Source organism: Tursiops truncatus, chromosome 1 (assembly GCF_011762595.2).
Source record: "Tursiops truncatus isolate mTurTru1 chromosome 1, mTurTru1.mat.Y, whole genome shotgun sequence".
NCBI classification, from domain to species: Eukaryota; Metazoa; Chordata; class Mammalia; order Artiodactyla; family Delphinidae; genus Tursiops; species Tursiops truncatus.
In genome coordinates, this window is record NC_047034.1 from 159,214,100 (window position 1) to 159,236,118 (window position 22,019).

The 22,019-nt window shown below is 47.9% G+C and overlaps 2 protein-coding genes across 4 annotated transcripts in view; one reads left to right on the forward strand and one right to left on the reverse strand.

Annotated features, from left to right (window-relative positions):
- The first annotated feature begins 3,358 nt into the window (after nucleotides 1-3,358).
- On the forward strand, nucleotides 3,359-11,354 carry FABP3 (fatty acid binding protein 3). 2 transcript variants are annotated; one of them, XR_012326374.1, is made up of 5 exons: nucleotides 3,359-3,931; nucleotides 7,304-7,476; nucleotides 8,317-8,447; nucleotides 9,407-9,508; nucleotides 11,037-11,168. XR_012326374.1 is itself a non-coding variant. In XM_033839106.2 (4 exons), the coding sequence occupies exons 1-4, from the start codon at nucleotides 3,859-3,861 to the stop codon at nucleotides 11,088-11,090; spliced, it is 402 nt and encodes a 133-aa protein (XP_033694997.1). In that variant the 5' UTR covers nucleotides 3,404-3,858; the 3' UTR covers nucleotides 11,091-11,354. The 2 variants fall into 2 exon arrangements, 1 of the variants encoding a protein (XP_033694997.1); XM_033839106.2 differs by lacking the exon at nucleotides 8,317-8,447 and having other exon boundaries at nucleotides 3,404-3,931; nucleotides 11,037-11,354.
- Nucleotides 11,355-12,040: 686 nt separating this feature from the next.
- Nucleotides 12,041-22,019, reverse strand: part of ZCCHC17 (zinc finger CCHC-type containing 17) — a 55,432-nt gene continuing 45,453 nt past the window's right edge. For both annotated transcript variants that reach the window (XM_004312087.3, XM_073793051.1), the window contains one exon: nucleotides 12,041-12,944. In XM_004312087.3, coding sequence (XP_004312135.1) covers nucleotides 12,783-12,944 — 162 coding nt within the window. In that variant the 3' untranslated portion in view covers nucleotides 12,041-12,782. The remainder of the gene's footprint in view (nucleotides 12,945-22,019) is intronic.

Below are 22,019 nucleotides of genomic sequence, written 5' to 3' on the forward strand. Positions count from 1 at the left end.
GGCTTGGGATTGATTGATTGATTGATTTTTGCCTGTGTCGGGTCTCAGTTGCGGCACACGGGATCTTCGTTGAGGCACGCGGGCTCTTCACCATGGCACGCGGGCTTCTCTCTAGTTGTGGCGCCTGAGCTCCAGAGCGTGCGGGCTCTCTAGTTGCTGGGCATGGGCTTAGTTGCCCCACCGCATGTGGGATCCTAGTTCCCCAACCAGGGATGGAACCTGCGTCCCCTGCATTGGAAGGTGGATTCTTAACCACTGGCCACCAGGGAAGTCCGGCTTGGGATTTAGAACCAGGTCTCTTTCCAAAGATACTGCTTCTGAATAGAACATGCACCAAGGGAGGGGGGAGGGTGTGGTGAGAAGGGCTGTCTAAGACTTGATTTCCCAGGCAGGCAGAGACAGAGAGCCCCGCCCCCATAACTAATCAAAGAGAAAAACTCCCAGTTGCAGGTATTGGGAGTGGGGTGAGGGGGGTCAGCATCCATAGACTTAGCCCCTGAAGGGGTAAAGGGAGGTTTCCAAGCCCCTGGGTCAGTGGACCTCCAAGCTCAGTTTCTTTGGCCTCTATCTCTCATACCTCCCCTGCTCCAGCAGCACATCCCCTAGTGGAGGCGTCCAGATGGCAGGGAGGTCCAGGGAACAGCTGAAGATGCTGAGTAGGCCTCCCTCTCCCTGCCTCCCCATGGCCCCACGGATCATCCGGTGCTGCCAGCCCATCTCATTGGCTCTCTCCTGGTTACTCGTCTCTCCTCTGTCTTTCCAGCCTGTGGTTGCCGTGGAAACATAGTACAGTGACATCACTATAGGGTGAGGGCTGGGGCGATACTGCTCTTGGCAGGGACTGGTCTTGCTGCTTGCTAGATGTTAAATCCACATCTGGATCTACCAAGGGCAAGAAAGGGGGGCAGGAAAAGGGACAGGGCCCACATTCCTTCCTCTTGCCCCTCTTTCCCCAAATGTAGTGAGCATAAAAGGGCAGGGAGGATGCACGTAATCAGAGGGATGAGGAAAAGGCTGCAAATACCTAGAAGGGATAAGGATAAAAGTCACGTGGAAAGGAGATAGGGTGAGGCTAGGCGTCAACTTTGATGAGCCAGGTCTGAGCGTGGTGGGGAGATGGGGTTAGGGCAGCGAGAATAGTGGGTCTGGGGTTTGTCTAGAGTTCCTCAAAGCACCATGCTGCTCAACTTAGGCAGGGCCCAAGAGAGGAAGCAAAAGGACTTTCTGGCAGCGTCCCCCTCAGCCCGCCCTGAAGATCTCTATACCACTTCCTCACAGCCACAGCAGTTTCTAATCCTGTCTTAGAAATAAGAAAGCTGATTAGAGAAGCAAAGCAATCTGCCTTGGGTGGCCCAGCAGGTGAGGGGCAGAGCTGATACCAGGTCTTAGGAGCCCTGCACTATCCATGGAGATAATAACAGCAGCAGCAGCAAGCAAATATTTATTCAATCTACCTTGCCCAGCATTAAAAAAAAATTTTTTTTTAATTTATTTATTGTATTTATTTTTGGCTGCATTGGGTCTTCATTGCTGTGCGCAGGCTTTCTCTAGTTGCGGCGAGCAGGGGCTACTCTCTTTGTCACGGTGTGAGGCTTCTCATTGCGGTGGCTTCTCTTGTTGCGGAGCACAGGCTCTAGGTGCAGGGGCTTCAATAGTTGTAGCATGCGGACTCAGTAGTTGTGGCTTGCAGGCTCTAGAGCGCAGGCTCAGCAGTTGTGGCGCACAGGCTTAGTTGCCCCGCGGCACGTGGGATCTTCCTGGACCAGGGCTTGAACATTGTGTCCCCTGCATTGGCAGGCGGATTCTTAACCACTGTACAGCATTTTAAATGCATTATCTCATTTGATCTCCCAACACCTCTATACGGTAAATATTGTCATTTCCTCCATTTTCGAGATGAAACTGAGACTCAGAGTGGTTTAAGTGAGCTGCCCACAGCCACGGCTAGTACCCACTGGAATCAGAACTGGAACCCACATCTATCTGCCAGCAGCTGTTAGCCCAGCCCCAGCTCTCCAGCACTGCTTTATAAAGACCATGTAGGGAGAGAGCTCTGGTCCCTGGCTCTCCAGCCACTCAGTGTTTGAGAGAGGAGGAGGCCCTGTGTCTAAAGGTTGTGCCCTTGAGTTAGAAACTATCCCATCCCCCTCCTCCCCCTGTACCTGCTCCGGCAGTGAGGTCACTAGGGCTCTGTGCCCAGCCCTGAGGCCTGTCCTGCAGCTTTGGCAGAAATAAGCCCCCTTGGTCTTCTGGCAAGTGGACCTGTCCAAAAGAACCAAGACCTTGGGAGAGAGAGGGCTCTTCCTCCTTGGCCTTCTTCCCAGAAAGTTAGGGGAAGGGAGCAGATGTTCTCTACTTCCACATGGAGAAACAGAGGTACAGGGAGGCAGCCCACCACTCTGTATTGATACATGTGTGGCAGAGCTGGCGGGCCCCTTCTGGGCCCCTCTGTGAGGACCTCTGCGGGCCCGGGTTCAGCTGGGCACCACTCCATTATGTTTTGTGTCTTCCTTCATGAGCGTGTGTCTTGTTCGTGGCTGTCTTTCCAGAGCCTAGCCCAGGGCCTGGCACAAAGTAAGTGCTTTAATAACTGCTGGATTAAGAAATGAATGGGTTCCTCTAAGCTTCAACTATGCTCATCTGTAAAAAGGATAATAATAACACCTGCTTCAGGGACTTTGTTTTAAAAGTTCAATAAGACAATGCACTGAAAGCCCTCAGCATGCAATAAACAGCAATACAAGGTGGATCTGATTGTTATTAAAAGTGCTTTGGAAACTGTAGTGTCAAACAAGGTAGGTGACTGCCGGTCTCTGAAAGTGCCGGTTGCCTGCCAGTGTGCAGAGGTCAGAGAAGGGCAGCAGGTGGGGGCCGCAGCAGTCAGGCAGAACGGGGAGCTGTCCTTGAGCCTTGAAGAGCTGGCTGGAAGGACAGAATTTCTGAAGGCGGGTGAGGAGGGAACGGCCGACCGGAGCAAACGCTCGGAGCTGTGCGTAGAGGTCAGAAAAGCCTGGCGCACTGGCACGGTGGAGGGGTAGTTGGACCGCAGGAGGGAAAGGCTAGCGCGGGAGACATTCCGTAGGCAGGGGCGAGCACGTGAGGAGCAGGCGCGGCGCGGCGCGACGGGAAGGGTCACGCTTTTGCCCGGAGCAGGCGGAGGGCACTCGCTGCCCGCGGTGACTCTCCCCTCCACCGGGCAGTGGGAAGTGGCGGCAGAGCGCAGGGTCTGGGGCCGGCTAGACCAGGCTCCCCATCTGGACTCCAACTCACTCCTTATTTCCTGCGACCTTATCACTCCCCCTCTGAGCCCTGGACCCGTCACCTGTAAAATGAAGACCGAGATGCTTGCGCCGCGAAGAGTCGGCCAGAGCTTTCCCGGCGTGGGCATCAGCCCCAAAGTTTCCTTTCTCCTGTAGACTCTCATCTCTGTTCTGACCTCAAGCTCGGGGAGGGACCAGGGGAGGGAAGATGTCCCTGGCGTGCGCCCCAGCTCACGGGCACCGTGCCCCGAACTGTTTTCTTTTTAGATTCTGAAGAGCGCCTTGAGGCCAGGGAAGGGAATTGGTCCTACCAGCCCGGGGCAGGGACTCGGACCCCCGGGACCCGCGCTGACGTAGGCGAGCCGGGCGCCACCGGGTGCCCCTTCCCCCTCCCCCCGGTGGGTTGGAGGATGGGCGGCCAGCCCCAGGCTAGCTAGTGCCTGCCTGGGGCTTCCTATTTCGGGAGCGGGGTGTGGGCCACGCCCCGTCACGTGATGCAAGGGCCTTTTAAAGCTGCAGCGCGGGCTGGGAGCCGCAGGTCGCGGAATCCTTGCACGCGTGCTCTATCGTCTCTTTCTCAGCCTAGCGCAGCCTCACCATGGTGGACGCCTTCGTGGGCACCTGGAAGTTAGTGGACAGCAAGAATTTCGATGACTACATGAAGTCAATCGGTGAGGGCGGCTCGGGATGCTGGGCTGGGGATGGGCTGGCCGCGTGCCGGGTCGGAGCAGCGCTCCAGCTGTGGCTACCTACCCTGCACGCCTGCTGCATCCCTCCTGGTAAAAGTTGGGGAACCCGGGGATGCGGAGAAGGTGGCAGCCTGCGCTAGGGCATGCGAGGCCTGTTGGGAGGAGTTTCTTCCAGTTCCGCGCTCGCCACACGGCACGCGGCACGCGGGATCTTGGTTCCCCGACCAGGGATGGAACCCCTGCCGCCTTCAGTGGAAGCGCAGAGTCCTAACCACTGGACCGCCAGGGAATTCCGGGGAGGGGGCTTTCATGTTCTGAACTTGGCAAGAAGGATTCCCAGGCAAGGAGGCTCAAGGAGGCAGCTGTGTCGGTCGATGTGGGGGCAGGGAGGCGCTTTCGGGGAAGAAAGGCTTCTGATCTGGAGGTAGGGGGCGGGTTTGGATAAAACGGGAGGGGAGGGAGGAAAAGAAGAGGAGCATGGGTGGTCTAAGAACTGGAGCCTGAACAGTGAAAGGGGGCAGATTGATGGGAAGTGTCCTATGGCTTAAAGTAGGGTATCCCCAGGAGGAAGAAGATGGAAGGGGGAACAGCCCTGAACAGGATATGAGGAGCTGAGACAGGAGCCTGCACAGTTAGCAACAACCAACCCCTCACCCTCTACGTTGGGTTAGTTAGGGTAAAGGATTGTCGCTGCAGGGTGCCCTCTTTCTCACTAACCAGCCTAGTGGTAGGGTAGGGCAAGAGGCCCCATCACCAGCTGCAACCCAAGGATAACTGCTCACTGGGGAGGTGTCTGGTGGAGGGGTACAGCAAAGGGGCCTGGAGCAAAGCCAAGACCTGGTAAAAGCCAGGGAGGGTCTTTGGTCTAGGAGGCTGTGGTGCTGGGATGGGGGAGAATGAAGATTCAAAGAATCTTGCAGAGGAGGACTTTGGAGGTCTCTGTGCCTTGGTTCAACAGTTGAAGAAGCCAAGACCCAGAGAGAGTAGAAACTTGTCAAATCAATTCCACAGCAGAGCTGTTATGAAAGCTAAATTTCTAGATCGGCAACCCAGAGAAGTTCCCATTATGGACCCCAGGGGTGGGAGTGGTAAGAACTGCTTAACTAAGCGTTGACCTCAGCCCTTCCCCTTCTAATATGGGCCAGGCAAAGAGGGTGATATCCTTTCTCTGGAATCCCCAGCTATGAGATTATCCTGGCCCCCCAGGCTAGGATAGGGAAAACTGGAATATTATTCATGACTGAGCTAGGTTCCATGCCTTCCTTCCAGGGAAGGGGGACTGGATAACCCAAAGAAGGGGTGGGGGGTCCACTCCAGGCACCTCCCACCTGTTCCTGACCCCTGAAATAAGGACCGCAACTGTTGGCTTTTAAGGCCAAAGTGCTCAACTGCCCCTACTCTATGCTGAGCATTATGCCCAATGATTCCAGGAAGGTAGTAATTCTTGGAGAAGTAGGGGACCCTGGGCAGCTCTTGGGGAAGGTGGAATGCCCACAGCTAGTTCCTCTCCCAAGTGTCTCCCAGCAGACATTAGGACTGAAGACCTGGGTCCCTGAAGTGAGTCATACCATCCGTACCACCCTTGCTCCCTTATTTTGCCCCAACCTGGGTTAGGGGGCTGAGAATCCAGCTAGCCTGCTGTTGTACAGATGGAAAAAATGAGATACCCATGGGGGAGAAAAGACCTTACTTAGACGGAAAAAATGAGATACCCATGGGGGAGAAAAGACCTTCCTTAGATGGAAAAAATGAGATACCCATGGGGGAGAAAAGACCTTCCTTAGCTCTCAGTAAATAGCTTCAGCTTCGTTTCTAAGTAGAACCCATCTCTTCGCAAGACTCCAAATTCTGTAACTTTCTCTTAGCTGAGTCTCTCACCCACTCCACAATGCCTTCCTTCCTCAAACGCTCCACACCTCTGGGTAGGTCCTAAGTAAACAGAGCTCCTTGTGCAGTGACAAGGCCCTGCTCTGTGCTGGGGCGTGGGACTGACCTGACTCACTCTGATAACGGGGGGCAAGGCCAAGTCCCTCAGTAGCCAGGCAGGGTGGGCCAGCAGCAGCACAGCTGCCTGTGCCCCTCTTGTTTTAAACCAAGAGTTCTCAGAGGACAAAGAGGCCCAGCCTATTTAGTACCAGTGATCTCAGGCACACTTGGTGGCCGTAGGCCACAGATGAAGTACATGCCGGGAAGCAGGATGGCCCAGGAGGAAAAGTGAACAGTTTTAGAGCCTAAATTCAAATCTAGGTCAACCACTTAACCCTTTGACTTTGGGCAAAAGTCACTTCACTCTCCAAGCCTTATTTGTAAATTGGGGATAACAAAATCCACCATTCAGGGCTGTAATAAACATTAAGTAAAACAACCCATGTAGCCAGGCACATCTGGAGACTTTCCACCCACCACCTCGCCACAGCCTCTGCCCTTGGAGGACAGCTCAGCAGAGGCTGCTCGGAGCAGAGGGGGAGGTTGGAGGCAAAAGGACAGATCTCGGGAAAGCCACAACCTGCAGGGCTCTTTGTTCCACACTCTCTTGCAGCACTCAGGGAAGCCATGCTTGGGCCAGGAGGGGAGTTCCCACAGAGCCTTAGACCAGGAGACCTGGATTGGAGTCCTGACTGCCACCACTTTAGGCCTCTCCTAAATCTGCACACTGAGACAAACACTCCCTTTTGCCTCCTCCTAGATCATGGTTAAGAGGCTTGGAAAATGTCTTTGTTACCATACATGGGGCACAAGAGCACCAGTGCATCTCAGGGTAAAAACTTTCAAAGGTGGAAAATTCTTGTCCATAGGCTCTGGAAGGCAAAGTCCACATTTACTTCTTTCTCCCTCAGCCTGTGCCTTGAAAGCTGCTCAGGGGCCCTGGAAGGGAGCCTTGCGCTCCAGCCTTTATAGATGAGCAGTACAGTGAGCTCTGCAGTTGAACATTCTGGATTTGAATTCCAGATTTGTGACCCTGGGCTTCAACTCATTCTCAGTTTTTGCATCTGTAAAATAGAGATAATAGCATCAGTCCTTCGGGGAGACTGGAAGGACTGAATGAGATTACACGTGTAGTTTTTACCACACAGAAAGCACTTAATAGTAGCTTATTCTAATCTCAGCTCTGCCACTGACTTGCTGTGAGACATGCCTGTCCATTAAGTTTCTCATCTGTCTAATGGGATAAGTAATGTCTCTTCACCACACAGAGCTAACGGGAAGACTGAATTAACAGCCATGCAAAGTCTTTGAAAGTTCTCACCCTTCTTTTCCCCCTTCCCCACATCCAGGCCTAAGAGTTGGTCACTGAGCTCCTTGTACCCTGCCTCTCGCTCTAGCTCATACTCATACCCTTCCCTCTGCCCTCAGGTGTGGGTTTTGCTACCAGGCAGGTGGCCAACGTGACCAAGCCTACCACAGTCATCGAAGTGAACGGGGACACAATCACCATAAAAACACAAAGCACCTTTAAGAACACGGAGGTCAGCTTCAAGCTGGGAGTGGAGTTCGATGAGACAACAGCAGATGACAGGAAGGTCAAGGTGAGTCAAGGAAGGGTCCATGGGGAATGGAAGGCCCTGAAGGGGATTACGGTGGCGCCCTATTGTTGCACGTTGAGGGGTAGGCTATCATGGGGGATTGAAGTGGCAAATGAGGTCCATAACGCCTGTGCAGTGCTGGGATGTCCCAAGTGCTAAATGCATGTTAGTCCTATCTTGTTCTCCCTCCCATCTTGGGAAGCATCTACCTGTTGCCTCTGGGAGTGGGCAGCACAGAGCCTGGATAGTCTGACCTCACTGTCTACGCCAGCTCCAGCTGGGTGACCTTGTGTATGGCATGCAACAGCTCTGGCTTTCTTTCCCCTTCCATAGATGGGGGCTTATGTGGACATGGCTGTGACCTCGGGTGCTTTAGGAACAATGCCCAGAAGTCAAGGTCCTCCACCGAAAGGTCATCCTGGCCTTCAGGAGCCAAGGAGACAGCTGGGGACAAGAGGTTGAGACCTACTCAGATGCTTCCTCTTCTCCAGCCTCCACTTCCAGGGCTTGGCCAGTGACCCTGAGAAACCATTTCCAATGCTGCCAGCCTACAGGCACGAAAAACTATATTCTGGATAGAGCATTGTCTTTGGTGTGTTTATAGTGTCTTCTCACCAAGCCTTAGCCCCTCTCCTTCTGGGAGGGAGAGTACATCTGCCCCCAGTCTTAGGACTTGTCACCCGGTGGTGGCTGTCTTGGCAGCTTGCCTCAGGCCTTCCAGCCACTGAGCCAGGCATGGAAGAGACAACTAAGGGGTTTTGCTCTCAACAGGGTGTACCTATAGCAGTACCTTTCCACCAGACCTTTCCATTCAGCTCCTCAGCTGTTTCTTCTTCCTCACAGCTGCTCCCAAGGAGAGGAGAGGGTCTAATCTCCTCCCTGTGGAGGAAGCTGGAGCCCAGCCCAGGATCATACAGGAAGCTGGCAGCAGAGATGGGATGGTACCCAAAGATGGCAGCCTACCTTGGAGAGAGGTGCCTGCCCTACCACATGCCTTTACCTCCTTGAACTAGCCTACCTTCCTGAAGGGCAAGAACCCCAGTTAAACACAACAGTAGTTCTCTGGGATGCCTAGGCTAAACATAACCTGCTCTGGATGGACAAAAAGCTAGAGGAATGAGAATGAGGAGGAAGGTGGTGGTAAGGGTGCACACCCACCGACCCACTGGCCCCAAAGCACATACACACAGCCTTTGCAGACTCTTCTACTGAACCCTGGTCAGTCAGGGTACCCTAGCCTGGCTTAGAGCCCCCAAATTTCTAGAGAAGAGAGACCTGGGAGAGTTGCCAAATGAGAGCCAGCTGATGCAGGCTGGCAGCACCCATAAGATTAAGTGGACATTTGACCAGGGCTGTGGAACACTCCAAGGGCCCGCAGTCCCAGGACCTGGCAGTTGCTGCCCACTCGTCACCTGAAGGGGGTCACTTGATATGGACCGAGAGGAGTAGGAATACAGGGCAGGGTCCAATTTTCCAATACCTCCCACCCCCAGGGGTCTTTTAGACATTACGTGTGATCACCACTTGGCCGGAGAGTCTCAGGATTACTCCTCCTCACCAGTCTTTCACAGGCATTGGGCTGGTCCCCCCACTCTGTGTCTTAGTGAGACTGGGCTGTGGGCATCACCTAGAGTACGGGGTAAGTGCCCATCCTGAAGGCTGGTGGCGCTTCTCAGAGCCAGGCTGTTCCTCTCCACTGTGCTATCTGCCTCTCCCTACTCGCCCAACAGCTGAAGGCCCCTCCCCCGGCCAAGCAGCAGTGGTGAACTAGACATCCTATGGGGCTGGGTTGGAGGTGGGCTGCCTGATCTCTGATCCTAGCATTGTCAATAGGGATAGAGGCTGGGTCCTTTGTGGCCCCAGTGACCAGACCCCTTCCTGCCCCTCAATCCTAGCTCAGATCTCAGCTCAGGCCTCTACCCTCTTTCCACAGTCCATTGTGACGCTGGATGGGGGCAAACTCGTCCACGTGCAGAAGTGGAACGGACAAGAGACAACACTTGTGCGGGAAGTAGTTGCTGGGAAACTCATCCTGGTAAGATGGATAACTCTGGAGCCTCACCCAATTCGTTTCTTCACAATAGCCAAGCCTATTGTGAAAAGCCAAGGTCATCAGCGGGACCAATGGAAGCTGGAACAATGGAGGGTGGAGGCAGGCCTGGGTGGTATTAGGTAGGAATTTTCTATGTAGTGGCTTTGGACTTGGTTTAAATCTCAGCTTATAGGGTGCATGACTTTGGACAAGTCACCTTCTCCAAGTCCAACTGTAAAGTGGGTGTTAATAACACTAACCTTGTAGGGCTGCTGCGAAGTCTGAAGGAGACAGTGGATGCAGAGCACAGAGCATCACTGGTGGGGGACCACTACAGTAGGCGCACTCCATGGCCTTAGTTTCATTCTCTGCATTGCCGCATTGCCTTGCCCCAGGGAGAGGTAGAAAGCTTGGCCAAATCTGATTCCAGGCCCATAGGAGAGGCTCCCATCTCCCAAGCCTTTGGGCAGGGACAGGCTGGTGATCGGTGGGGCCCCAACTGACAGCACAGTCATTTCTACTTCATTCCAGGCTCACCTCCTCTCAGAGCTTTCCATGCCTGGCCTACTACAAGTACCTAAGGCCTGGGCTGGAAATGACAAACAAGCTGGCAGATCTGTCTGTTTAGGGACAAACTTGGGGACTTCACTTGAAGGATGTAGCCTTGACTGAACACCCCCAGGGGTGGAGACAGCAGCCACCCGTGATCTCTGCCTCCTTATTCTGTAGGGCCTCAGGTTTTCGCCTCAGCATCTTCACTGCAGACCTTCTTGGGTCAGTGTAACCTGGTCACTGCATTCTTGCACTTACACAGGGCAGGGGGCCCTGCAGAGTTAATAATGAGTTACCTAGCTCTGGTGGGAATGTGATATACAGCACCAAATACTCACTGGGCAGTTAAGCTATGGTGAAACCATGGGCCTGGCTCTGTGATGCTAGGCAGGATGCTGGGGGTTCAGGCCTCTGGCCCTGGCACTACCCTAAGTTAGGGAAAGAATGGAGAGTTGGTGGCCTAGTAAAGTCCTTTCCCAAGAGCCTCTGGACATTTTTATTCACCTGTTTGTCTGCTATGTGCCAGGCACCATCTTAGGCACTAAAGATGAAGGGAGAGGAGTGGTACAAGGGAAAGAGAAACACTCTGGGATCTTGACCAAGTTACTTCCTCCCTGAAAGCTCATTTCCCCAAATCTCTACAAGAGGAATTACAATGCCTAACTTAAAGACTAAGGGGAACTTCCTGGTGGTCCAGTGGTTGGGACTTGGTGCTTTCACTGCTGTGGCCCGGGTTCAATCCCTGGTTGGGGAACTAAGATCCTGCAAACCACATGACATGGCCAAAAAAAAAAAAAAAGAAGACTTGGTGTAAGCATTAGGAAAAAATACATGTAAAGTACCTGGCACGTAGTAGGTAGGCAGTAAATGAAAATTTTTAGCATGAAGGTAGAGGGCTCTCCCCATCAGAGTGGAGAGTATTCCCAGTACCTTCTGTGTGTACACCCCTGCCCTAACCTGACTCTGTGTTTTCTTCCAGACACTCACCCACTGCAATGCAGTTTGCACTCGCACTTACGAGAAAGGGGCATGACCTGCCCACTCCCTCAACAACTCCTCCTCTGCCAGTTGGCTACTCCTGGACTCAGCACCAGATTGACTCATTTTTTTTCGTTTGGCATTTTGTATAAATCCACCTTGATTGGGGAAATTCTCCTGGGGTCAGGTGGCACCAGCCTGGATCCAGTTCTGTTCTCATTGTGTATGTTTGTTTTTTTAACTGCACCCAAAGGGTGCTCTGAGGTCAATAAAGCAGCACCTAGGCCACCCAGTTGCCTTTTTGCTTTTGGTGACATGATTCTGGGAGTCTCAGTTTCTGTGTGTGTCAGAGAGTAGGCATAAACGACTGCCACTCAGGAAGAAGCACTGGATGAGAGACTGCAATGGACAGTCTCAGGGACAGTGATAGCTGATCACCTTACACGTACAAAAAATAAAACGGCTGTACCTACAACTTCCCTTTACACTGCCCCCTCCCTATGGCCAAATGAGCTAGTCCAACCTGGAATAATCACTCAGTAGTGGGGCTTCTGAACTGTCACCTCAGGTCCATCCTGCACTGAATGCCTTTGGGTCTGGACAGTTGCTCTTCTCTGTGGAATGCTGTGGTCTCTCTCTTTCCAGAACACAGGCTTAGGACACACGATCCAGGCTTGTGCCAGTGGTAGTGGGAGAAAATGCCCACTGGCGAAGATGACTGCTGAGCATCTGCCTATGTGCTAGGCCATTACTCATGGTTCAAATTCTTACTGGTTCTCTAATCAGCCCTGGGGGAGAGGTCATCTGATCATTACAGAAGTGAGGGCTTATAAGTGATCTAAGAAGGCTGTGACTTGCTAGTGCCTCTGGCGCTGTACCTTAGCTGGGCCACTCTCTAAGGTCTAAGGTAACATGTTAAATGTTTTTCTGTCACCTAATGCAGCCTCAGCGACTTTTAAGTCTGTAAGTTACAGGAAGAGGGATTATACCAATAAGGACTCTCAATAAGTTTAAAACCAAGCACACTTCCATTTAGGGCCAGGAATTTAAGCAGAGACCTGAAATGGAACCAACTGATTCACATTGTAGTAAATAAAAGTAAAGCAATGATCTTGGCTTGAGCTGTCTGGTTCAGTGATCAGGCGGAACGTCACACACAAGCTCAGTCACTGCAAACAATGGTTTTCTGGCTGTGACCCCTGGCTGTCATTCTAACATAGTAGAATCATGTTAGAGGGAATGGAAAAAGTGAGCACCACTTCTTACCATGTTCTCCCTAGTACTGCCAGTCTCCCTCTGCCCCTCTGTTGGATGCAGCAGATACCACCCACCAATCAGCCCAAGGAAGGCCAACAGGGAGGGGCCAATCACTCTGTTCTCCAACTACAGCCAGACTCACCTCCACAGCAGTACCTGTGGCTCTAGCCTGGACTCTGGCTCTGGCAGTGGCAGCTGGAAGAGGGTAATAGGACCTTCTGCTGAATGAAGGAAGTTGGGTGAATGAATGGGTCAGCTGCAGGGGTCACTTGCAAAGGGACTGGAGTGATAAGAAAACAACTCATTCAGGCAGATACTTTTGATATCTCCCAAACCTGCCTGTGGCAGGAGGGGAAGCCATCTCCCATGGGAGAGAAGTCAATGGGGTGGAAGGCCATATTCTCACTACTGAGTCTTTCCAGGAGCCAACGCTTCAAGGCACAAGGCTCCTGGTTCCTTCTCTCCACCACCCCCTCCACTCTTTCCACTCTCACTCCTTGTGCTTCTTCTTGTGCTTCTTCTTCTTTTTCTTCTTCTTTGCTGCCTTGCTGTCTTTTGACGTGTGCCTTGCCCTCTTGCCTGTATCACTCTCAGAGTCTGAGCTGTCAGAGTCAGATGACTTCCTGTCTCTATGTTTCTTTTTCTTCTTTTCCTAAAAAAAATAAATGAATAAAATAAAAACTCAACATTGTATGTATATATTTGCTTTAAAAAATCATGGCCTGTAATCATTAGGAGATAACTTAATAGATTAAAAAACATTAATTAGGGCTTCCCTGGGGGCGCCAGTGGTTGGGAATCCGCCTGCCAATGCAGGGGACACGGGTTCAAGCCCTGGTCCGGGAAGATTCCACATGCCGCGGAGCAACAAAGCCTGTGCGCCACAACTACTGAAACCCGCGTGCCTACAGCCCACGAGCCGCAGCTGGAGAAAGCCTGCACGCAGCAACGGGGACACAATGCAGCCAAAAATAAATAATTAAAAAAAACATTAATTAAAAAAACAAATTATATCTTTAAGTACTAACAAGAAAAAGTGCTCAAAATGAGCGAAAAAGGATCAAGTCATAATGCAGTATGTATTCTAGGTTCCAGGGTATGTAACAATATATGTGTGTATGTTTATACACACACACACATATACATGCATACCATATGTATTATATATATTTACATATATAAATTATAATATTTAGTACATTAAATCATAATATAATATGTATATTTAACAGACCTGTATATATTTAAAATACACAGAAAACAATGGAAAGGACACAAACAGTTACAAGTGTTACCTCAGGAATGAACTGCATACAGGGAAGCTGAGGTCTTCCGCTGTCCTTTTTCATTTTTTTTTAAACAAGCATTTATTACTTTCTTTCTCTTTTTTCAGCCGTGCCACGCGGATTGAGGGATCTTAGTTCCCCGACCAGGGACTGAACCCGGGCCGTGGCAGTGAAAGCGTTGAGTCCTAACCACTGGACCACCAGAGAACTCCCTATTACTTTCATTTTTAAAAAGCACAGGATATTAAAGCTGAAAGGAGTCCTTAGAGATCACCTAGTCTGACTAGAGACAGTACTTCACATGCCCAAGAATATGAGAGTAATGGATTCAGGACTCCTGACTCCCAGTCTGGTTTCTATTAGACCCTGCTGCCAGGGAAAATAACCGCCATCAATTAATAAGGCCCCACCTGCTACCCTTGAATATTTACCATCTCTAAGTTTCGCAACCAACCTTACAAGAGTATACTGATAAAGAAAAAAGCTCAGAAAGAACTTTCTCAACACTTCCCACCACACTACGCCACCAAATTAACAGCACAAACGCACACAAAGGCTGAGACCCTGATTCCCAGGCTTCTGTAGGGTACTTGGAGCAGTTTGTAAGCACTGAATAAACCTTTTCATTGAATTGCAAATATGTATATTGCCTTGGTAAGGTTTCTAAGGAGAGACTATGGGGGGCGAAAGTGAGAGTAGAAGAGGGCAAGGCTCCTGCTCCTCCCATTAGGCTTCCATCCAGCATCCGGAGACTGTAAGTCTGCCTGATAGACTAGGTCTTGGGAGCTGGCTGTGAGAAATGGTGGACAAAACACAGAACCAGGTGTTAGACCCAGACATGAGTTCTGGCTCTGCCACTTACTATTACTCTTCTGTAACCCTGGGCAAGTCATTTCACCTCACTGAGGCCTAGTCTCCTCAAATGTAAAACAGAGATAAGAACAGCACCTGTGTCACATGGTGGTGAAGAGATAGTATCTGTGGCTGGAGAAGTTGGAAACCACTCGCCCCAGATCACACAGGCAGGGCTGGGATCTGCATGTAGATCATATGACTGGAAATCTCCTGAGTTTTCCTTGATTGCACATGGCCCCTCTTCCTGTATAGTGATGGGAGGCCTCACGGTATATGGTGGTCAGAACAACGGTTTTGGAATAAGATAGACTTAAGTTCAGGGACTTTCCTTGTGGCACAGTGGTTAAGAATCCGCCTGCCAATGCAGGGGACATGGGTTCGATCCCTGGTCCAGGAAGATCCCACATGCTGCGGAGCAGCTAAGCCCATGTGCCGCAACTATTGAGCCTGTGCTCTAGAGCCCACGAGCCACAACTACTGAGCCCATGCGCCACAACTACTGAAGCCCGTGCACCTAGAGCCTGTGCTCTGCAACGAGAAGCCACCCCAGTGAGTAGCCCGTGCACTGCAATGAAGAGTAGCCCCCGCTCGCCGCAACGAGAGAAAGCCCACACACAGCAACAAAGACCCAACGCAGCCAAAAATAAATTTTAAAAATTAAAAAAAAAAAAAAGAATTAAGTTCAAATTCCAACTCTGCCACTTACTAACTATGTGATTTAGAACAAAAGACCTAACTTTTTTTTTTTCTTTTTTGGCCCGCGCTGGGTGGCATGTGGGATCTGACTTGTCCAACCAGGGATCAAACCGGCGCCCCCTGCATTGGAAGCACAGAGTCTTAACCACTGGACCACCAGGGAAGTCCCAAGACTTTACTTTTTTGAACCTCAGTTTTCCTTTCAGTAAATTACAAATAATAAATACCTACTTCAAAGGATGCTACGAGGACTAAACATGGTAAGTACTAACTATAGTGCCTGATACATGGTAGGAACTCAGTGGTAGCTAGAAGTATTGTATTATTCTCTTATTTCAGAGAACTCCCAGAATGTTCTGACAATCTGGCCAAGTATCTACAGCAGATGAGTCAAAGTTCTAAGAGAAGATTAAACCAAAATTCTTTCTTGGAGTCTCCAGTGGAGTAGAGAGAGGGGAAGCTTCCCAGGCCCAAGTTATCAAGCTGTAGGAACCATGGCTGGGAGAAGTTGAGAGTCGGCAAATCCATGGTTTGGCTTATGGTGTTGCAATTTCCTAGATGGCAAGATAATGGAAGTTAATCACAGGCTACATGGGCTTGGCAGCCTCACCAGTCTCTGCCCCTTAGGTAGGACAGAGTCCTGGGAAAGTAAACAAGCAGATGCAGAGTCTGGCACCAATTCCCCTAAGACTGGCCCAGCCTGGATACATAAATGAGAAAGGAAAGTAATAATACTTCCTTACAAACAAATAGCACTTTAGTTTATCAAACTTTCTGCATCTCGTATCTTGTAATAATAATCTGGTAAGGTCAGAAGTCAGGAATTATTATTGCTATTTTACAGAGGTGAAAACTGCAACTCAAAGAAGTGACCAAAGACAAGACAAGAACGTCACACTTTCTAACTCAGAGTTTGGCATTATTTCCACTTTCTCAATGATACAGGCTCAGAAGGAGGAAAGAGAAAAGCAAATCACTAGAGAACCCTGGCAAGCTAGAACGTTGACTCTAGGTAGCAAGGAGGACTTGGGGAGATGGCTTTCTAGACCTCAATCTTGATGTAAAAGCTCTTTTGCAACCCGAATAAAGAAAATCTAGTTTTCCAGCAGGTGGCATCATTTTCATTTTGTCTCTAACCTTGAGCTAGAGAACAAAAATTACTTCGTATGTTGTAGTTCAAGAGGAAAGTTGGGAGTTGGAGTAGAGGTGAAGTTGGAAAGTCAGAGGTGAAGCTGGCTTCTGGTCCCTTGGCTACATTCTGGGGAAGAGGAGCATAAGGTAAAGGGTAATGACCCAGAAGTGGGAGCTCATAGTAGACAGGCCGGAGGGGCAGGGGAAAGAAGCCATTGCTCAAAACCTCTCTCTGAGAAGCACATATCCTGTGCTACAGCAGCTAGCCCATCCACTTTCTCTATAGTTCTAAAAAAAGGTTAGCAGCAGCCCAGCGTAAACTGAGAAAGGAGAGTAACAGCAGTTAACACTTATTGAGTACCTAATTTTCTAGATGCTGGGCTGGGCACTTGGCACACATACCCCATGACCTTCAAAACAAATCTATTAAGTGGGCATAATAATCTCTATATTTTCAGGAAAGAAAATTATAACTTCAGAGAGGTTTACTGAGATAAAGTAACTTGCCCAAATGGTAGAACCTGGATTTGACTCAGGCTGGGCCCCAAATTAGATGTTCTTTTTAGCTCTGTGTGTTAAAGCCAGCACCTAAGTTAGCATTTTCTAGCCCAAAGGCACTGATCTAGCCAGAAATCAAGCAAGCAAGCAAGCATTTATTCTGTTTTATTTATTCTTAAGAATTATTCTTGAGAAAGCACTGGTTATTTATTCTCTTATTCTTGAGAAATAATTGATTCTCAAGAGATAATTTGATTCTCAAACTGATTCTCTAGGGTTAATTTTTATAAAGTAGGATAGAGGGTGATTCCTGGTTAGAATTTGCTTATAAGCACCAGTTTATCATAGCTTGGAAAGGGTAAGACCAGAGGGAGAAGGTTATTAATCAACTCACAAGTATTTACTGAACTTTACTACCTATAAAGCATTTTAGAGAGCCATAGTTACATACAGTGTCGCTTAGGAGATAAGAACATACTTTTAATAGAATTCAGACAAATACAGAGTACCTACTAGTGCAAAGCCATAGCTGCATGCAAAGTAAACACATTCAGTAGCTCAGGAGTGGTGACTGGCACCATTCCTCCAAACCTGAGCCAACCTCATCAAACAAGGGAAAGAATAACTCCCAATAACCATACAGTACATTCATTCAACAAATATTTGTTGAGTACCTTCTAAAAGCCAGTAATATCTATTAACTAATTTGTCTCTTATAGTACTTGAATGACATTAGAAATCAGGGAACAGAAGCCTTCAAGGGATACACTAATCAAGGAGAAAGATTAATTAAGACACTAGGCAGTCCACGGAAGTGATGTAAGAAAAGTACAAACAATATGCCATGGACACACAAGGGAAAGAAATCAATTATGTCTGAGGAATTTGAGGATGGCCTCATGAAGGATATGTAATGTGTTGTGCTTTTGAAGGATGAACATGGCTTTGGCAGGTGGAGTAGTGGTAGTAGTGCTGACGGAAGAAGGGAACTGAGGGCCTTCCAGCCAGATGGAAGACAGAATGAAGCAAATGCCTGAAAGATCCTGTGTGGCATACTTACCTTGTACTGGATCCCATCCCTTCTTTCCTACTCAAAGACATAGGTCCAGGAATTGTCCTCTCTCTCCTGCATCAATTTGTTCCCCAAAATAAACAAATGTGCTATAATAGTTCCCATTTTGAAAAAAAAAACAACCCTCCTAAACAATTTTAACCAGGTTGTCAACCCACCACTCTACTGAAACAGCTCTTGTCAAAGTTACCAATGATCTCCACATGGCCAAATTTATGGTCAGTTCTTAGGCCTCATTTACTTGATCATGTGGATTACTAATACTATCTATTAACTAGCTTGCTACTTCCACTTTTGCCTTCTAACCATCTAATTTCCATACAGTAGCCAGAATAATTCTCTTAAAAGATAAGTCAGATCATGTCATCCCTCTAGTAAAATGCCTAATGACATCCATCTCACTCTAAGTGAAAGCTGAAGTCCTCAGATTCTCCTATAAGGCCCTGGTTTCCTCTAACTCATTCACTTCCTCCAGCTACACTGGCCTCCTTACTGTTCCTTAAACATGCCAAGCTCATTCCCAATCTCTAACTATTGTACTTGTTGAAATGTTCTCTCACCACTTATCTGAGTAGCTTGCTTTCTCGCTTCTTTCAAAGATCCACTCTAATGATGCTTTATGAGAAAGGTCTGCCCTTACCATCCTATCTAGAATGGCAAGTCAGCCATCCCTTTACCCCTATTCTAGTACTCCCTAGCTCTCATTACCAAATTGATTTTTCTCCATAGCAATTTTCAGTACTTGAAATATTAGTATTATTTTATATTTATTTACTAGTTCGTTGTCTGTGACTCCCATTAGAAAGTAAGTACCATGAAGACTGGGATTTTCCTATTTTGTTCACTACTGTTGCTGCAACGACTAGAACAGAACCTGGCACACAACAGAAATTCTTTTAATGAATGAGGTTGGAGTACAGTGTGTGAGGGAAAGGACTGGTGAGAGATGATGCTGGGATGTTGGACAGATTGTGAAGAGTCTTAAAGGAACTCAGACTTTATTCCATAGAAGAAGAAGAATCCTGAAGGCTTTCGAGCAGAATACACTGGACAACTCTCTGTGCTCCAGCAGAACAGGCCCAGGACTGGCAACCTCTCTCTCAGATAGGCACCAGAAGTTCTCTGGAGAACAGAACAGAGCCAGCAATGCAGCCAAAGGGATGACATTCCTATTCTGTTCTTCTAAATATAGTACAGCAGAGAGTAATTATAGTAGCCATATGAAGAGAAGAAAATTACATTCTGGATCAAATATAGCTAAACTTCATTATAATAAGTCAGCAGCCTGATGCCCAAAGCAGATGCTTCCTCATAATATAGCCTGATTCAGAAAGACCCATGATGGCATATGATAAGTGAAAGAGGCTAGCAAAGCACATACCACAGGTTCATGAAAGATTATCCAGGGCTTCACTACAAAAACCTTTGTTCCTATTTTATCAACCTCTTCATAGCCCATTTCCATTTGCAACACAAAGCTTCCTCCTGTTCTAATTATGCCCAACAAAAATGACTTATAATTTTCAGACACTGGGATGAAAACCGTCATGGTACTGAATAGGTATTGCATAGAACTAAACCAATACGTACTAGATTTTTGGACAAGGACATGCATTCAATTCATGTATGTTTGATAAAAAGAAGTGGAGGGCTCAGGGCTAGAAAGATCTCTTACTCCTGCCCCTACTCACCAGCAGCAGCAGGAGTCAGTCCCTATTACTCTCCAAACTGAGGGTAGGCCTCACTGAGGGAAGGAACCCGAGGAGTTACACATGGCACATATGACGGAGTCTATCAATTCAAAGGTGCATGCCAATATGTGCCAGGCACTATTTGAAACAGGTGACACCCTTTCTTTATCCTGGCCATTTCCTGATTTCCCAACATGCCTAGCACCTTCTCCTGTCTTAGAGACTTTACATTAGACATTCTCTTCTACCAGACTGCAGAAAGAAGTGGGACAATGAAGCAGTCTCGTAAAGAAGCAGAGATGAGAACCCAGTAGACTGTTTTTGACTTTCTGGTTCTAATTCTGGATGGCCCAGAGCCAACTAGTGCTGCAACAGGTGTCCAAATCTGCCACTCTCGCACACTCCAAAATATCCATCTCAGGTAGAAGTTTTTACTGATAAGGAAAGCCAACCTCCTGTTGGAATCAAAGATTTAGATGGGGGAAAGAAACAGGAGGCCTGGAAACTTGATTTACGGTTATGAACAGAAACAGATCAATAGAGAGCATATTCCTACAGCACTTCACTTTATCATCTCAGTGAAATACATTTAAGGAATACAAATTCACGTAAAACAAATAAATGAAACACGTTTGAAAATTTTAAAAAAATCAATAGATGACATCAGATGATTACTAAGGGTAGCGGGTAACAGAGCAAAATCTGGCCCAAAAGCGATCTTATAAGACCTGATAAGTCAATCACCTAACACAATGCACAATAGAAAAGTATGAGGCACTCAATACATAGTTGTTGAGTAAATAAATAATTGAAGAGCTAAATGAATTAATGGTAGAAGTGTGGTATAGAAAAGAATATTGGGTTAGTAATCTAAAGAACTGGGTTCTTATTTCAGCACTATCTCTTATAGTTGTGTGACTTCAGGTGAGACAATTTCTCTTAATCTCCATTTTCCTAAGGTGTAAAATGGTGGGATAATAATGCCTACTCTGGCTACCACACAGGATTGTGTAAGGATAAAACAAAATAAAAAATGAAGATATTTTGAGGCTTCCCTGGCGGTCCAGTGGTTAAGACTCCACGCTTCCACTGCAGGGGGCATGGGTTTGATACCTGGTCGGGGAACTAAGATCTTGCATGCTGTGCAGCGTGGCCAAAAAAAAAAAAACAGAAGATATTTTATGAACTGTAAGTACTAAACAAATATAAGGCATAAAAGATAATAAAGCGATTAATGACAAGGTGAAAAGACAATGACGCTAGATATCTTGGTAGAAACAATGGGCATCAAGGGGGAAGTTTTTACAGTTTCAGCTCCCTGGAGCACTATTTTTTTTTTTTTTTTTTTTGGCGGTACGCGGGCCTCTCCCGTTACTGAGCACAGGCTCCGGACGCGCAGGCTCAGCGGCCATGGCTCACAGGCCCAGCCGCTCCGCGGCATGTGGGATCTTCCCGGACCGGGGCACGAACCCATGTTCCCTGCATCGGCAGGCGGACTCTCAACCACTGCGCCACCAGGGAAGCCCCCTGGAGCACTTTTTAATCAAAGAGGATTCATGAGTTAGAAGTTCATATACATAAAGGTACTTTAAAAATAATAAGATATGATGATTATTACTGCCATTGTTCATCAGACCATTTCTCTACTAAGTGAAGAGCAACAGAGGGTAGGATAATGGGTTGACTAAGCAGGTCATAAAGTGCCTCATACCTAGCAGATCCTTAATAATTATTTTGGTGAACTGAAATACACATCTCAAAGAAGCTTTAGAAGCAAAGCAATAACTAGTTGCACCAGGTGTATTAAGCAATACAAAAACAACCAAAGACCCACAGAAGTGAGATATCCACAGAACCACTTCAGGAATCTGATAAATACCATTTAACCCCTAAAAGGTTAAAAGAGAATGAAAAACTCCTGGAACATACACACAGAATCACAGTTAAAAATCTAGCTCTACTAAACAAGTAAAATTGCCTGTTTGGAAACATGATCTTACATGTAGAAAATCTTAAAGATTCCACAAAAAAGCTGTTAGAACTAATCAGTGAATTCAGAAAAGTTGCAGGATACAAAATCAACACACAAGAATCAGTTGTATTTCTATATACTGACAATCAGCAATCCGAAAAGAAAATTAAGAAAACAATTCCATAGCATCAAAACAATTCCATAGCATCAAAGAGAATAAAATATTTCGGAATAAACTTAACCAAAGAGGCAAAAATACTTGTACACTGAAAACTACAAAACAATGCTGAAAGAAATTAAAGACAACACAAATATATGGAAAAACATCAATGTTCATGGACTGGGAGACTTAATATGGTTAAGACGCCAATACTACACAAAGTAATCTACAGATTTGATGCAACCCTTCCAAAATCCCAATGACATTTTTTGCAAAATTAGAAAATTTCATCCTAAAATTCATATGGAATCTCAAGGGACCCCCAAAGAGCCAAAATACCTTGAAAAAGAACAATGTTGGAGGACT

What these genes read in the sequence shown, in the direction of transcription:
- FABP3 (XM_033839106.2), top strand. Translation starts at nt 3,859, where the DNA reads ATGGTGGACGCCTTCGTGGGCACCTGGAAGTTAGTGGACAGCAAGAAT. An exon ending in TGACTACATGAAGTCAATCG is followed by an intron (nt 3,932 to 7,303) that starts GTGAGGGCGGCT and finishes CTCTGCCCTCAG; the next exon opens with GTGTGGGTTTTGCTACCAGG. An exon ending in TTGCTGGGAAACTCATCCTG is followed by an intron (nt 9,509 to 11,036) that starts GTAAGATGGATA and finishes GTTTTCTTCCAG; the next exon opens with ACACTCACCCACTGCAATGC.